This window comes from Coregonus clupeaformis, chromosome 29 (genome assembly GCF_020615455.1).
Source record: "Coregonus clupeaformis isolate EN_2021a chromosome 29, ASM2061545v1, whole genome shotgun sequence".
In the NCBI taxonomy this organism is placed as follows: domain Eukaryota; kingdom Metazoa; phylum Chordata; class Actinopteri; order Salmoniformes; family Salmonidae; genus Coregonus; species Coregonus clupeaformis.
The window spans coordinates 13,917,996-13,935,389 of record NC_059220.1 but is presented as its reverse complement, the minus strand read 5'-3'; the positions used below and the strand labels follow the sequence as shown (position 1 = coordinate 13,935,389).

Here is a 17,394-nt window from a genome sequence, read left to right as displayed (position 1 = left end):
TTACCAAGGCAAAGGCTGATCTATAAGCAATACAAAAAATCAATGTTTATTGGAGAAGTATCTCCCTTAAAGTGATTTGAATTATTTGTACAGTAATTATGCCATAGTATATTTTGTGTTAGAAAAAAATGTGTTATTGGTGATTATGTTGGAAAGCAACGCGTGGAAAATTATATTGTAGACTTTGACCTGTGGAATTTGGAATGCCAAAATACACATGTAGCGTTATCTTTAAATTGCCATGGCAACGGGAACATTCTAAATGCGTCATGATTCACACTTCAAACAAGATGGCGTCAACATTTATTTTGATGTGAGACTTGTGTCCTTATCCAACAAAACAACCTTTACAACGTGATAACAGAAGTACAGTAGTAAATGCAAGTGTCATTAGTTGCCTGTTAATCTAACATTATACTAGTCCGACACTGATCATATAGTTTGGAGCTTCAGCATGAAATCCGACGTGGAGGAACTGATGCCCAGGCTTCTGCCTGTGGAAACATGCGACACTGGCGAAGACTTCAAACTAAACGAGCCTCCAAGAAATCCCCAGGAGTATTTGAGACAGGTTCAGTAAGTCTCTCATAGCTCTATGTCTTTTCATAGTTTTCACGCATATGCACAGGAAACACGCATTCATGTAAGTAAAAAATACACTGCCTTTCTCTTTTTTCAGATTAGAGGCGTCTCTCTGTCCAGATGTTGTGGTGGCGAAGATTGATCCAAAGAAATTGAGAAAGAAACAGTCAGTGAACGTGTCGGTAAGTTTCACCATAGACGCCACTGCCACAAATAACATGTAGACAGAGACTGGCTCTATGTAAGTATAATTTCCTGTCAACTCTTCTATTTGGTAGCTCACAGGTTGCCAAGCTGCTCCACAAGGATTTTCACCGAGTTTAAAATGGCAGCGACAGCAAGTCAGCAACTTCTCAGAAATAAGACAGGTAACTATAGATTGTATTATCCCCTATACGTTTCAAGTTATTTGTCATGTTGGGTTGAAGTGAGTTATTCTGATCATGTTTTACTACTTGCAGAGTATCAGTAAACACAGACAACACTGGAGTGGTCATGCTTTGGATGACAATGTGTTAATGGTAAGTGTCAAGTTGAGTCAATTCAAATCTGGTATAGGAACAAAAAGGGGTCAATACACGTCTTCTAAGATGTACTAGTATTTTAATTAATGCAAACACTTGAATGGTAAATATGATGTTCGTATATACGGGCCCACTGAAACACCACGCAGGGCAGACAGAGAACTAACTTTTTCAACCCAAGGTTCTTCTTTAATACCCTGACAGAGATAGTTCCTGCTCCAGGCTTCTTCATTGTAGCAGTACACATGTCCTTGAGCAGTTTAACAAAGAGGCAATGTGTGTGTGTGTATCTCAGTCTATCTCAGCCTCCCCCCTAACGGTTCCTCACATTAATCACAGCTTGTTATGTTAAACAATCTATATCAGTACAGCACAAACCTATTATGTTTAATCATTCATGTATTATTTCTAAGCTAGGCATCACATCTAGTTGTAAGAGAATAGATCCCCACATAAGTATGAGATTTTTTGTTGTTGGTAAAAGTGAATTGTAAAATACAACATACCCTCTCTAACTGTGTTTTGTCTATCTCCAGCCAAAACAGGACTCGGAGGAACAATGGAAAAAGTTCTGCCTGGGTGAAAATGTTTATCTGAACTCCCCTCCAATTGACCCTGGTGCTGAAGATCGAGGCCTTGATTATGTGAAGGTAACCTTATAGACCAGGGTTTCTTAAACTATGGGTCCGGACCCTAAGCGGGCCCTGGGCATGTGAGCAGTGGGTCGCGAGTTATGAGAATACATCTATAGTTAATTTGGGTCATTGGAGGACAATCTGGGTGACGGGATGATGGTACATTTCTCATTTGGGTCACGAGCTGAAATAGTTTAAAGAGTAACTTTAATGAAAAAACATTTATTTAATCGAAAATCAGATGTTTCAGGGTTAGTTATAGTGAATTGTCATTTATTGTCTTCATTTTGACAGTTTGTTGCAAAAGTGATATATTTTGATATTTTAGTAGTAAATCTAGCTCTTTCCCCCTAGCGGTTCAACTCTACCATTGAAATCTTGATGTAGAGGCACCTTGACAAGGTGCCTCTACGTCATCTCAAGGGAGGGGTTCGGTATGAAATACAATCCCTTCTAGATGTGCTGGGTGGTACCACCTCAAGGCTTACTATAAAAGTAGGTGACAGCTCACCTTATTTGGCAATGGTCTTGCTAAGTGGACTGTGCCAATATATTTTGAATGATACTTCCTTGACTAAACCACTGACCTTACACAAAATTCAAAATGCAGTAAGGCACATTTCCGCACATGACCAAATTCAACGTTTTTGCTTATCGTTTCATACACATCTGTGCTTTTACTAAGAAAAAAAAAACATTTAGGCTATGAGGATTATACAGTTGAAGTCGGAAGTTTACATACACTTAGGTTGGAGTCATTAAAACTAGTTTTTCAACCACTCCACAAATTTCTTGTTAACAAACTATTGTTTTGGCAAGTCGGTTAGGACATCTACTTTGTGCATGATACAAATAATTTTTCCAACAATTGATTACAGACAGATTATTTCACTTATAATTCACTGTTTCACAATTCCAGTGGGTCAGAAGTTTACATGCACTAAGTTGACTGTGCCTTTAAACAGCTTGGAAAATTCCAGAAAATGATGTCATGGCTTTAGAAGCTTCTGATAGGCTAATTGACATCATTTGAGTCAATTGGAGGTGTACTTGTGGATGTATTTCAAGGCCTACCTTCAAACTCAATGCCTCTTTGCTTGACATCATGGGAAAATCTAAAGAAATCAGCCAAGACCTCAGAAAAGAAATTGTAGACCTCCACAAGTCTGGTTCATCCTTGGGAGCAATTTCCAAACGCCTGAAGGTACCACGTTCATCTGTACAAACAATAGTACGCAAGTATAAACACCATGGGACCACGCAGCCGTCATACCGCTCAGGAAGGAGACGCGTTCTGTCTCCTAGAGATGAACGTACTTTGGTGCGAAAAGTGCAAATCAATCCCAGAACAACAGAAAAGGACCTTGTGAAGATGCTGGAGGAAACAGGTACAAATGTATCTATATCCACACTAAAACGAGGCCTATATCGACATAACCTGAAAGGCCGCTCAGCAAGGAAGAAGCCACTGCTCCAAAACCGCCATAAAAAAGCCAGACTACAGTTTGCAACTGCACATGGGGACAAAGATCGTACTTTTTGGAGAAATGTCCTCTGGTCTGATGAAACAAAAATAGAACTGTTTGGCCATAATGAACATCGTTAAGTCTGGAGGAAAAGGGGGGAGCTTGCAAGCCGGAGAACACCATCCCAACCGTGAAGCACAGGGGTGGCAGCATCATGCTGTGTGGGTGCTTTGCTGCAGGAGGGACTGGTGCACCTCACAAAATAGATGGCATCATGAGGAAGGAAAATGATGTGGATATATTGAAGCAACATCTCAAGACATCAGTCAGGAAGTTAAAGCTTGGTCGCAAATGGGTCTTCCAAATGGACAATGACCCCAAGCATACTTCCAAAGTTGTGGCAAAATGGCTTAAGGACAACAAAGTCAAGGTATTGGAGTGGCCATCCATAAAGCCCTGACCTCAATTCTATAGAAAATGTGTGGGCAGAACTGAAAAAGCGTGTGCGAGCAAGGAGGCCTACAAACCTGACTCAGTTACACCAGCTCTGTCAGGAGGAATGGGCCAAAATTCACCCAACTTATTGTGGAAGGCTATCTGAAACATTTGACTCAAGTTAAACAATTTAAAGGCAATGTTACCAAATACTAATTGAGTGTATGTAAACTTCTGACCCACTGGGAATGTGATAAAAGAAATAAAAGCTGAAATAAATCATTCTCTCTACTATTATTCTGACATTTCACATTCTTAAAATAAAGTGGTGATCCTAACTGACCTAAGACAGGGAATTTTTACTAGGATTAAATGTCAGAAATTGTGAAAAACTGAGTTTAAATGTATTTGGCTAAGGTGTATGTAAACTTCCGACTTCAACTGTACATTTTATATTTGTGACTACATCCATGGTAACAAGAAATAGATGACCGTGGTGGTCATGTCAAAGTATGAGTTTTTTTCTACAATGGTGATGACTGATTGGTGGTGCAGTCTGCTATGACACAGTTGGCTCTTAGTTCAATAGTTGTGAGTTCTAATCCCACATGGGGCAGATACCTTTTTTTTGTTTTTTTCGTATGCTTTATTTACAATATTCATTCCTTTCCCACACACACACACACACTTCTAATTCAGAAACGTCAAAGCATACCTGTGAGAGGGGTCGCCCTGGTAGTAGTTGTAGGTTTTTATACAGTACCCAAGACCAATCTGGGAGTTCATTTTACTGTTGGAAAAATATCTACTGCAATGCTGGTTGGATTGAATCGAGACCCACATTTTCATTTTTCAGGTGATGATTGCACTTTTCTTCCCAACACAATACCGCAATAAATGTGAGTTCACATTTCAACAAAAAAAATTGCCACCCCTTGGGGGATTTTAACTTACACCACAAGTGGCAATAGATGTCTGGAATTTAGTGCCTTAACGCTGTAAACTAACTGTCCAGAGCCATTCATTATATTCTGCATGCACATAATGTAATTATTATGCTTTAGTGAGAAAGTGTTGCGCTCAGGTACAACTGTTTACCCACTCCAAAAATGAATTTATACAAGCAATTCCCCCCACCCACAACTTCTCACTTGAATGCATTTTTTTTTTGAAGGGGTTGGGCAAAGGCTGAAATTGGGGTTGAGAGTTAACCTTTAAGAACCCCTGTTATAGAGGAAATATCTGACCATAGAGAATATACATCATGTAAGATTTTTGTATAAAGATTTTGCCATTAACATGTCTGATGTTTACCCACTTGTTTCACCAGGTTGGTTTTCCACCTTTCCTTAGCATAGTGAGCAGATTAAATCAGGTGAGTGTTTGCAAAACATTGGCATGACACTCACTGCACTCATCTCTCATCAATTGATGCTTTTTTTCATGACCTCAACAACGGTACTCTTGTTTGACACACTTTTTTTCTATAATCATAGCCAAAACTCAATTATATCTTCCCTACTAGGCCACAGTCTCTGCAGTTTTGGAGTACTTGATAAACTGGTTTGAAGAGAGAGAGTTTGTCCCACAGTTGGTAAGTTCAGTTTCTTAAACATCATCAACACAGTTTGACATTTTTTATGCTTTCCAGGGTTGGGGTCAACTTCATTTATATTCCAGTCAATTCAGAAAGTAAACCCAATTCCACATTTTCCTAATTAAAAAGCATTGAAGAGAATTTGGAATTGAAATTTGAATTTCAGTTTAATTCCTAAATTGACTGGAATTTAAATGGAATTGACCCCAACCCTGATGCTTTCATGGCTAATATGTGTTCAACATCTCTAGGGAAGATGGCTGTATGCACTGCTGGCTTGCCTTGAGAAACCTCTTCTCCCTGAAGCACATTCCCTAATAAGACAGCTGGCCAGACGGAGTTCTGAAGTGCGGGCCAATCTGGTAGGGTGATATAGTGGCTGGTATTAATGGATGTTGAGATGAGGTTGCAAACCAACTTCCTTATGGGTAAAATAAAAATGTTAAAATATATTAGATTCTGAAACATTTGATAATGATGAACAGGGTATGATATTCATTCTTTGTTTTTTTCTTTCTTTCCCATTACAGGAAAGCCAGGAAGATGAAAGGTTGTCTCCTCTAAACTTGATGATCTGCCTTGTTGCTAGGTAAGCTTTGTTATTTGACTTCACAAACACTCACAGCCAGGAAACATTGTCGTTTGATTCTTAATAAAACATATATATATTTTTTTTTACATAGGTACTTTGATCAGAACGACTTGGCCGATAAGGAGGACTAAACGGGATAATGTGAAACTGAAACTGGTCACAGCATGAACTGTAGCTCTATGAACCCATCACCATGCTCAGATTTGGGATCCACGGAAAGTTGCTCTGTGGCAATTTGAAGCCTTTTCATACTAAGCAACCATTGAGTCTTGTGAAGAAAATGTGCCCAATAAATGGTGAAATTTTCTTTTTTTTCTATTATAGGTTGTTTTCAACTTCTGCTATTGCTGGAATTAAATAAAATGTTTGCTTTCACAATTGTTGTGTTTTCATCTTTACAAGCCCACCACTGCTATGTACCATAAAGAAAAACTGTATGCCATAAAGACATCAGACATACACATCAATCCTTTATTCTGAAAGTGTTTTAGTAACCAGATGTTTTAAGCACCACTTTTCTGTGGTGTAACTTTAGGATCAAAACAACCAAATTACTATTATTATTTGTCATCATTAGGGCCCTGTGTTTTGGTTAATCATGTGACATGACCTGAATTATAGCCTTTATTTTAAGTATTTTACAGAAATGAGAATTAGACCAAAAATAAAAGCAATTGTCTGAGGATGGTGCTGCTGACAAAAAGAAAACGGAACAGTTTGAAAAAGCTTCAAATCAAGGTCATGTGACATGATTAAACAAAACACAGGACCTAGTCATCATCAATGGGCGTGTTCCCTTTGCATGGCCCGGTGCCCGGGTTGAGATTTAACTTAAGGACCAATGGAATGGTCTAAAATGTACAAACTCCGCCTACCCGGGGCACCGGGCCATGCAAAACGATCCAGCCCAATGAAAATCATTATAATTCATTATATTGATTATCATCAAGAAAATACTGGACATGTGGTGATTGGAGAATGCTCACATTTATGGTCATTGCTTTCCGGAATCCTTGGGACGTCCCTACCCCCTTGAAGTTGAAATTTAAAATGGTTATGGTAGGGTTTAAGGAAGGTTTGGTTTTATGTAAAGAACGTCCCAAGGATTCCGGATAGCACTAACACAAAATTAATGGCCGTGTGCGTTTAGCTACGCTAATGAAGGTGCCGATTGGGCATTTGAGTTGTCAATCAAGGCAGTGAAACGCTTATCAACCCCCCATGATGCATTGCGGTGAGCGACCAATACTGGTTGCATGCGAGGAAAGCTGGTTAGTTAGCTAAGATGGCGGTGGCAGTGGGGTCTTTGCAAGCCCAGCTTGAGAAAGCTAAAGAGAGTTTGAAAAATGTTGACGATAATATTCGTAAATTAACTGGCCGGGATCCTAATGAATTGAGGTAAGACACTAATTGCATTTTAAAACGCAACACTGTATTCTATTTGTCAGCATTCAATCGTCTAACTAACGTTAGCTAGCTAGCAATTTACGCCTATCCCATGAAAAAAAATGGCCTCTCCCATTCTCGTGCACAACCAGTTAGCCGCTTGGGTGCGTGCGTGCTGTATAATCGAATCGACCTTGTCGTGCTAGGCTGGCTAGCTAAATGGAAGTACATATACTTTAAATAGCTTACTAGAGTTTTTACTTACTGGTAGGTGGCAGCTGGGTGGTTTTGCCATTGCCCATTCATTATTGTTGACCTGGCGAAGTAACGTTAGCGAGCTAGTAAGGTTATTCATACTTTTCTGTTAGCAAGCTAATTTACTCAGTTTGTCAGACTCGTTTATTCGCCAACTAACTTAGCTTGCTAATTAATAACGTTACTAGCCACGAGTTGGCTAGTTTCGGTTCACATTTACATTTAAGTCATTTAGCAGACGCTCTTATCCAGAGCGACTTACAAATTGGTGCATTCAATTTAGGATTGCCAGTGGGACAACCACATCTTGATCACAGTAAGTACACTTCTTCAAACAAGTAGCTGTGAGCAAAGTCAGTGCAATCAGGGACAACTACATCTCGATCACAATAAGTACATTTCTTTAAACAAGTCAGTACTAGCCGGTGAAATGTCAGGTGTTAGTTTAGACAAAAGACAATGGTAGTAAAGGGGGGTAGAAGGATTACAATTATACTATTCCAGGTATTCCTTAGAGGTAGGGTTTCAAGTGTCTCCAGAAGGTGGTCAGTGACGCCGCTGTCATGGGGGAGCTTGTTCCACCATTGTGGTGCCAGAACAGCAAATAGCTTTGACTGTGCTGAGCGGGAACTGTGCTTCCGTAGAGGTAGGGGGGCTAGCAGGCCAGAGGTGGATGAACGTAGTGCCCTCGTTTGGGTGTAGGGTCTGATCAGAGCCTGAAGGTATGGAGGTGCTGTTCCCCTCACAGCTCCGTAGGCAAGCGCCATGGTTGTGTAGTAGATGCAAGCTTCAACTGGAAGCCAGTGGCGTGTGTGGAGGAGCGGGGTGACGTGAGAGAATGGCGCAGGGAGCCCAGCCAACAGTGAGTTGCAGTAATCCAGACGGGAGATGACAAGTGCCTGGATTAGGACCTGTGCCGCTATCTGTGTAATGTAGGGTCGTACTCTGTGAATGTTGTAGAGCATGAACCTGCAGGATCGGGTCACGCCAAGGTTCTTTGCACTCTGGGAGGTAGACACAATGGAGTTGTCAACCGTGATGGTGAGATCATGGAGCGGGCAGTCCTTCCCCGGGAGGAAGCGCAGCTCCGTCTTGCCGAGGTTCAGCTTGAGGTGGTGATCCGACATCCACATTGATATGTCTGCCAGAGATGCGATTCGCCACCTGGTATTCAAAAGGGGGAAAGGAGAAAATTAATTGTGTCGTCTGCGTAGCAATCATAGGAGAGACCATGTGAGGATATGACAGAGCCAAGTGACTTGGTGTATAGCGAGAATAGGAGAGGGCCTAGAACTAAGCCCTGGGGGACACCAGTGGTGAGAGCACGTGGTGCGGAGACAGATTCTTGCCACGCCACCTGGTAGGAGCGACCTGTCAGGTAGGACACAATCCAAGAGTGAGCAGCGCCGGAGATGCCCAACTCGGAGAGGGTGGAGAGGAGGATCTGATGGTTCACAGCATCAAAGGCAGCAGATGGGTCTAGAAGGATAAGAGCAGAGAAGAGTTAGCTTTGGCAGTGCGGAGAGCCTCCGTGACACAGAGAAGAGCAGTCCCAGTTGAATGACCAGTCTTGAAACCTGACTGGTTAGGATCAAGAAGGTCAATCTGAGAGAGATAGCAGGAGAGTTGGCTAGCGACGGCTCGCTCAAGAGTTTTGGAGAGAAAAGAAAGAAGGGATACTGGTCTGTAGTTGTTGACATCGGAGGGATCGAGTGTAGGTTTTATGAGGGGTGAGATCACATGATCAGACGAGGAAAGAGCAGTAGGAGTAGCAGTGTTTTCTGTGGTAATCCATGTTTTCGTCAGCGCCAAGAAGTCTAGACTGGAGGGTAGCATAGGCTGAGATGAACTCTGCCTTGTTGGCCGCAGAACGGCAGTTCCAGAGGCTGCCTGAGACCTGGAACTCCACGTGGGTCGTTCGCGCAGGGACCACCAGATTAGTGGTAGCAGCCACACGGTGTGAAGCATTTGTATGGCCTGTGCAGAGAGTCAAGAACAGGGATAGACAGACAGATAGTTGACAGGCTACAGAAAAGGCTACAATAATGCAAAAGTGATCGGAATGAAATTAACTAAACATCTCGGGAAGCGAGAGAGCGGGGCCTCCCTCGACTAACTCCCGCAGAACAACTTGGCAGAACTGTCTTTGTTTCAGGGACAGTCTTCGTTTTTGAGACAGCTGACGCTGAACAAAGAGGTTGTGCTAATAACACTAAGCTAATTGCCTAGCACAAGTGTAGCCACTCCCCATCTGTTATGAGTTTCTCCGGTATCAAAGAATCAAGGATGCAAGGATATACTTAGACACTTTGTAGACAGTTAATGCAAATGTTTAATGATCGGTACCGGGTTCGTTACAACAATGACCAGAGCTTTGCCCTTGGTGTTACGAACTAACTTGAACAAAGAAGACACTCTACCTTTATATGCCTTCTGTTACACTCTTCTTGGCATACATCTGGTAAATCTCCATGGGCACTCCCTGTCTTTGATATTCATCACTCTTTACCCCAAGTCAGAATCCTGCCCATCACTCATGCTATCCTAAACATCAGTAATCTCCTTTGACATAATGGAATGTAGACTCTCTGTCTCCTAACCATTTATCTAGTAACTAACCTGTTCCCCACGATACTATGACATCATTATACCATAAAAACATCATATCACCCTCCTATTGAGTAATCTGCAGAGAACAAAAGAAGTGGCTGGACCTGCGTCCAGTGTGAATGGGTAGCAATCGCTTCGTAAGCAGACTGGGTAGCTTACTAACTATGACAGACAGACAGAACCAACACAGTTTACAAGTTAAAACAATTCTACTTACAGAATCAAGCAGGATCCTTCCAAGACTATTAGTTGACACGGTTCAGTTTCATGTCCAGACCTATCGGAGTAACGTTACAGTAGAAGTAACGTTAGTTAACTATGCCACACTGATTTAATATTGTGTCTATCCCCATTCCAAATGGATGAACACACCCCTATGTAACGTTAGCTAGCTACGTTTTCTAAAAGCAATCTCCAGCCATGACGTTAACAGCTAGCTCTGGTCCAACTATGACGTATCTATTATCTCTACTTTCCTTACAGACCTGGCCAAGCTAGAAGGCCAACCATCCCAGGCGTTGGAGGAGGTAGGGGGCGAGGAATCAACTTGTTAAGGTAAACACTTTGCCTTACTCTCCATCAGTTGGTGTGATACCTGTATGTGAGCTTTATGTAACAATTATATTTGTCTACAGACGTGGACTCTCCGACATCGGCGGTGGACCTGGAGGACCCCCAGCTAAACAGAGGGATATTGAAGGGGCCCTCCTGAGGTTAGAATAATCTACAGACCTGGCCCATTTACTGCTGTAGATGTTACAAAGATGAGTCGTACTCACTCCGTTCTCGTGATGGCTCTGCCTGCAACTTCAAAATCATTGTTGCCCTCTGCCCAATGAGGGAATTTACTCTTGGCCTAATGGTTAAAGACTTCCTCAAGAGATTTTTGAACTTTTCCTTTTGAAATGCGATATCCCTAGTATAAATACAGTAAAGTACACACTAAAGGGTAAAACAAATGTGTTTTGCACAAAAGTGAATTTTGTTAGACCACTGCAAACTTCAAGGAGTTGGGTGGGGATTTGGGATGTCATCAGCCTCCCCCTTGCTTGGGGAACAATAGAGAACAAAAGCGGAAAGGCCCACCCCCAACTTTTTATTTTTTTATTTAACCTTTATTTAACCAGGTAAGCCAGTTGAGAACAAGTTCTCATTTACAACTGCGACCTGGCCAAGATAAAGCAAAGCAGTGTGATAAAAACAACAACAGTTACATATGGAATAAACAAAACGTACAGTCAATAACACAATAGAAAATCTATATACAGTGTGTGCAAATGTAATAAGTTATGGAGGTAAGGCAATAAATAGGCCATAGTGCAAAATAATTACAATTTAGTATAAACACTGGAGTGATAGATGTGCAGAAGATGATGTGCAAATAGAGATACTGGGGTGCAAATGAGCAAAAGAAATAACAATGTAAATAACAATATGGGGATGAGGTAGTTGGGTGGGCTAATTACAGATGGGCTGTGTACAGGTGCAGTGATCGGTAAGCTGCTCTGACAACTGATGCTTAAAGATAGTGAGGGAGATAAGTGTCTCCAGCTTCAGAGGTTTTTGCAGTTCGTTCCAGTCATTTGCAGCAGAGAACTGGAAGGAATGACGGCCAAAGGAGGTGTTGGCTTTTGGGATGACCAGTGAGATATACCTGCTGGAACGCATACTACGGGCGGGTGTTGCTATGGTGACCAATGATTTAAGATAAGGCAGGGATTTGCCTAGAAGTGATTTTATAGATGACCTGGAGCCAGTGGGTTTGGCGACTAATATGTAGTGAGGGCCAGCCAACGGGAGCGTACAGGTCACAATGGTGGGTAGTATATGGGGCTTTGGTGACAAAACGGATGGCACTGTGATAGACTACATCCAATTTGCTGAGTAGAGTGTTGGAAGCTATTTTGTAAATGACTGGCCCAACGCTCTTAACCACTAGGCTACCTGCTGCCCAATTGGTTCTGGCTCGTGAACTTTCACGTGCCATTAACTCCATGACAGCATAAGCTGTATGCGCGCATGGGTGAAGTGTGTTGGTATTTTAGGATGTTTTGCTGGATTAATATCCCTAAAAGAGAATTTCCAGATGTCCTCTGAGGAGTATTTAGATGAAGTCATTTTCACTTCTCTCCCTTTAATGCCTGGTCGAGTAGTTGGCTTGAAAAATCTGTGCAAATCAGTTAGCTACTGTTCCAAAGATGGATGCACAGACAAGTGAAAAAATAAGTCGAGACAGAGCCCAAATAGACGGAGGGAGATGTGCATTGTGCAAGAAGCCAACGTTCACTTGGTAGGCTGCCATTCCTCCTTCCATATTTATTGCAGTCACTTCCATGTGGTGTCAATGAATCGGCAGTGGGCACTAAGGCATTACCCTACACCTGGTGGTATTCAAATGGGTTTCTATTTGATGTGGCCGGTAAATCACGTATTTGTCGTCCGTAAATCACGTATTTGTCGTCCTTTTGCGTGTCTTTTATTTTATAGGCTGGCCGGTGACCAGCGAGCGAGGAGAGATTCACGCCATGACAGTGACGCTGAGGATGATGACGATGTCAAAAAGGTAAACATCATTCTACACTGAATGTCTTAATTAATCTTTTCCCTCAATGTTTTGTCTAACGCCCCACTTGCTTTTGTCCATACACAGCCAGCGTTGCAGTCATCAGTAGTAGCTACCTCCAAGGAACGTACGCGTCGAGACCTGATTCAGGATCAGACCATGGATGAGAGGGGAAAACAAAGGTAATGCATCATTATACATGCGTAAGGAATAAGTGGGTGGCAGGTAAGCGAAAGGTCGCTTGTTCGAATCCCTGAGCCGACTAGGCGCAAAATCTCTGTGCCCTTGAGCAAGGCATTTTACCCTAATCCCTCTAAGTTGCTCTGGGTAAGAGCGTGTGCTAAATAACTAAAATGCGAAATTATTTTAACTATTATATTTCCAAGAAATCATGTAAATGTTATTCATACTATTTATTGCTTTTGCTTTGTTCTTTTTCCCTATAGGAATCGACGCATGTTTGGCCTGTTGATGGGAACATTACAGAAATTTAAGCAGGAATCTAATGTGGCAACAGATCGGGTAGGGATATCACTTTACTCCAATATGTGCATCAATAAAACTCTAAACACTGCTGTTCTAATACAGTAAATGCATGAAAATTGGCCTTAGCGTTACGCTTGGTGAAAATGATTCCAGCCATTTAGGATGTAGTTTGGAGTATTTCCCAATGGTAAATTAATTTCCCGTAGTAAATGTTTTATCTCTTGTCTCAGCAAAAGAAACGCATTGAGATTGAACAAAAATTGGAAGTTCAAGCAGAACAAGAACGCAAGAAAGTAGAGGGCGAAAGACGAGAGCTCTTTGATGAGAGGCGTGCCAAGCAGACAGAGCTGAGACTGTTGGAACAGAAAGTGGAGCTTGCTTACTTGGTAAGGACCTTACTTGAAACGTATTGGTTATGGTGTAGCCTTAAAAAACAAAGGAAATGTTAAACCTGTAGTAACATTGTACTAAGGTGAAATTAAACCTTTGTGTGTTTTCCATGCTCATTAAAATTTTTGTGTTCTAGCAAGAGGAGTGGAATGTGCACAATACAAAAATGGTCAAGTACATCCGCTCAAAGACCAAGCCACCCATCTTCTATCTGCCTGGGAGGATGTGCTCAGCCACTCAGAAGCTCTTGGACGAGTCGCAGAAAAAAATGAATAGTAAGCAATTGTGCAATTAGCCAAATTCTTCTGCACTCGACAAGTAGGAATAATACACATCCTTGGTGTGCATTGAGTCGGTGTCACTGAATCGTTTTGTTTTATTCCTGTTTCCAGTTATGTTTGAGGAGAGACGCGAGGCATTTGCCGAGTATCTGAATAAGATGGAGGCTCGCCCTCGACGCCAGTCTCAGAGGGACAACGCTCTGGTTAAGGACCTGAAGAAAGAAGATCAAGAGGAGGGTAAGCCCACGGGTCAGGTAGTCAAAGTGACAGGTAACCGGTTTGATGTGGAGATGGAGGATGAGGCAACACTAGAGAAGGAAGAGGGGGATGAGGGTGTAATGCGTAAGGAGGACAGAAAGAAAAAGCCAGGAGAGAAAGTCAGGGAGCAGGAGCCTAAGAAGGGGGAGAATAAGGCAGACAAGAGGGAGGAGAGTGAGGAAAATGGTCAAGACACTAGAATAGTAGAGTTCAGAGAGGTGGAAGAGCAGATGGAGGTTACTGCAGTGGTGAGGGAGGCTGAGTGGCAGGTCGGGGATCAGGGTAAGAAGATGGAGGATAGTCCAGTGATGGCTGGGGGAGAGGTAGGTAATGAGAAGAAAGTAGAAGAACCGCAGCAACAGGTTAAGGTAGAAAAGGAAAAGAAGCGCCTTCAGAATCAGGACCCCACAGCTGTGTCAGACGACCAGGAGAAAAGCGTCGAAATGCAACCAACTGAAGATGAGCCACATACAGAAGTGTCCATACCCCTGCACTCAGAGCCCAACCCTAGTGTGGAAGTCTCTGATGGAGGATCTATAGCCCCTGAGGTTCAGATCCCCCTGCTGGAGGCTGGAACAGATCCTGAGCCTCTCACAACAGAGCAGAGCCAAGAGGCTGATCAAGGCGCCATGAAGCAGACTACTGATCTCCAGGCTGCCCAGGATGATGCTGCCCCCAAGGTGCTGGAGCCTCTGTGCGAGGAAAGAAGCAGGGGATGTGAAAAGGCAAAGGACAATAAGGGAGATGGTGGTGGTGGCGGCAGGAACAGCAGTAGCTCCTCTAGCAGCTCCTCTGGCTCCTCGTCCAGCGGGAGCTCCGGCTCCTCTACTGGCTCCTCCAGCAGGAGCAGCTCCTCCAGCGGCAGCTCCTCTTCCAGCTCGTCTAGCAGGAGTCGCAGCCGGGGGAGGAAGGACAAGAAGCATAGGAGGAAGCCGTCCGAGAGGGAGAGGAAGAAGGGAGGAGGTGAGAAGAGCCATAAGTCATCCAAGTGCAGTGGTCGTGAATCCAAAGGTTCCAAAGACAAGGGCTCTAAGTCTGACAGGAAGAGGACCACCTCTGAGGGCTGCCGGTCAGGGAAGAGGTCCTCTCGCGGTGACAGGGATCGCAAGTCTGATAGGAAGGAAAAAAGACGTTAAAAAAGTTGGTTCTGCTGTCATGTCATGCTTAGTTCTGTTTCTCCTTTTGATAAATACATTTTCATAACTGAAATGTTGTGGATTTCCTTAAATGGAATTCCGCAGGATAGGGAAATTAAACTGCCTTAGTGTATTTCTTGGAACAATGTGGGTTTTTAATAATCAAAGGATTCTTTCTCTAGTCCCCAGTCATTTTTGACAGTCCTGCCGCGCCGGTTTCTGGACTTATTTTACCTCGATTTGTTGTATTAGATTTTTATATTGTCTGCGTTTTGGATTTTAATTGTTCCTAAAACATAGGAGCAATGCGAAGAGGGTGTGTTGCATACTGGTGTGTTCTCTGAATCTAGTGTTGAGGTATAAGGTAGTAGTGTAATGAAGAAGACTTGTAACATACAGCTTTTTTATTCATCCAAAGCCTGTCTAACTGTGCACAATGTCTAGCTCTGCATTACGCAGTATACAGTCCTTAGCTGGTTTTGGAAAGTAATGATTACTTTTTGATTTATTTTTTTGTTCAAATGAAATCTAAGCATCTTCAATAAAATAAATCAGGAGGTGATTTTCTTGTCATTAATGGCTCATATCTTAATGATGTTCCAAGTTATTTTTGAATTCATTTCTTACAGCCTGATGGTCATTAAATGCTACCTGCCAGTTAGGATGCAGAACTACTGAAACCACATGCATATTAAATGTATATTGCTTTAGGATATCTTTAGAGGAATAACTGATTAAAAGCATGTTTTTATATAATTGGTGGATAGACCTTCTGGCAGACCAGTACCCTTTTTAGAATGGATACGTGACGGATGATGCACCAGACATGTGTTCAACCTGTTATATGTCATTCAAATCAAATTTTATTGGCCACATGTGCCGAATACAACAGGTGCAGATATTACAGTGAAATGCTTATTTACAGCCCTTAACCAACAGTGCATTTCTTTTTAATAAAAAAAGTAAAATAAAACAGTGTTGGGGGGGGGAAAAAGAGCAGAAGTCAAATAAAATAACAGTAGGGAGGCTATATACAGTGAGGGAAAAAAGTATTTGATCCCCTGCTGATTTTGTACATTTGCCCAATGACAAAGACATGATCAGTCTATCATTTTAATGGTAGGTTTATTTGAACAGTGAGAGACAGAATAACAACAACAAAATCCAGAAAAACACATGTCAAAAATTTTATAAATTGATTTGCATTTTAATGAGGGAAATGAGTATTTGACCCCTCTGCAAAACATGACTTAGTACTTGGTAGCAAAACCCTTGTTGGCAATCAGAGGTCAGACGTTTCTTGTAGTTGGCCACCAGGTTTGCACACATCTCAGGAGGGATTTTGTTCCACTCCTCTTTGCAGATCTTCTCCAAGTCATTAAGGTTAATGTGCTTCTTCTTGAACCACTCCTTTGTTGCCTTGGTCGTGTGTTTTGGGTCATTGTTATGCTGGAATACCCATCCACGACCCATTTTCAATGCCCTGGCTGAGGGAAGGAGGTTCTCACCCAAGATTTGACGGTACATGGCCCTGTCCATCGTCCCTTTGATGCGGTGCAGTTGTCCTGTCCCCTTAGCAGAAAAACACCCCCAAAGCATAATGTTTCCACCTCCATGTTTGACGGTGGGGATGGTGTTCTTGGGGTCATAGGCAGCATTCCTCCTCCTCCAAACACGGTGAGTTGAGTTGATGCCAAAGAGCTCCATTTTGGTCTCATCTGACCACAACACTTTCACCCAATCATTCAGATGTTCATTGGCAAACTTCAGACGGGCTTGTATATGTGCTTTCTTGAGCAGGGGGACCTTGCGGGCGCTGCAGGATTTCAGTTCTTCACGGCGTAGTGTGTTACCAATTGTTTTCTTGGTGACTATGGTCCCAGCTGCCTTGAGATCATTGACAAGATCCTCCGGTGTAGTTCTGGGCTGATTCCTCACCGTTCTCATGATCATTGCAACTCCACGAGGTGAGATCTTGCATGGAGCCCCAGGCCGAGGGAGATTGACAGTTATTTTGTGTTTCTTCCATTTGCGAATAATCGCACCAACTGTTGTCACCTTCTCACCAAGCTGCTTGGCGATGGTCTTGTAGCCCATTCCAGCCTTGTGTAGGTCTACAATCTTGTCCCTGACATCCTTGGAGAGCTCTTTGGTCTTGGCCATGGTGGAGAGTTTGGAATCGGATTGATTGATTGCTT

General features: G+C 42.6%; 2 protein-coding genes across 2 annotated transcripts; both read left to right on the top strand.

Annotated features, from left to right (window-relative positions):
- The first annotated feature begins 262 nt into the window (after positions 1-262).
- gemin2 (gem (nuclear organelle) associated protein 2) lies at positions 263-6,209 on the top strand. The gene is made up of 10 exons (XM_041854847.2): positions 263-576; positions 680-764; positions 861-950; positions 1,044-1,103; positions 1,643-1,756; positions 4,973-5,017; positions 5,168-5,236; positions 5,491-5,601; positions 5,770-5,828; positions 5,923-6,209. Exons 1-10 carry the CDS (start codon positions 455-457, stop codon positions 5,960-5,962), a joined length of 795 nt encoding a protein of 264 aa, XP_041710781.2. The 5' UTR covers positions 263-454; the 3' UTR covers positions 5,963-6,209.
- An 879-nt stretch (positions 6,210-7,088) lies between these two features.
- Positions 7,089-15,758, top strand: LOC121544738 (pinin). Its single transcript, XM_041854846.2, has 9 exons — positions 7,089-7,229; positions 10,566-10,637; positions 10,718-10,795; positions 12,570-12,645; positions 12,733-12,827; positions 13,092-13,167; positions 13,362-13,517; positions 13,658-13,796; positions 13,914-15,758. The coding sequence occupies exons 1-9, from the start codon at positions 7,117-7,119 to the stop codon at positions 15,194-15,196; spliced, it is 2,088 nt and encodes a 695-aa protein (XP_041710780.2). The 5' UTR covers positions 7,089-7,116; the 3' UTR covers positions 15,197-15,758.
- Positions 15,759-17,394: the final 1,636 nt, after the last annotated feature.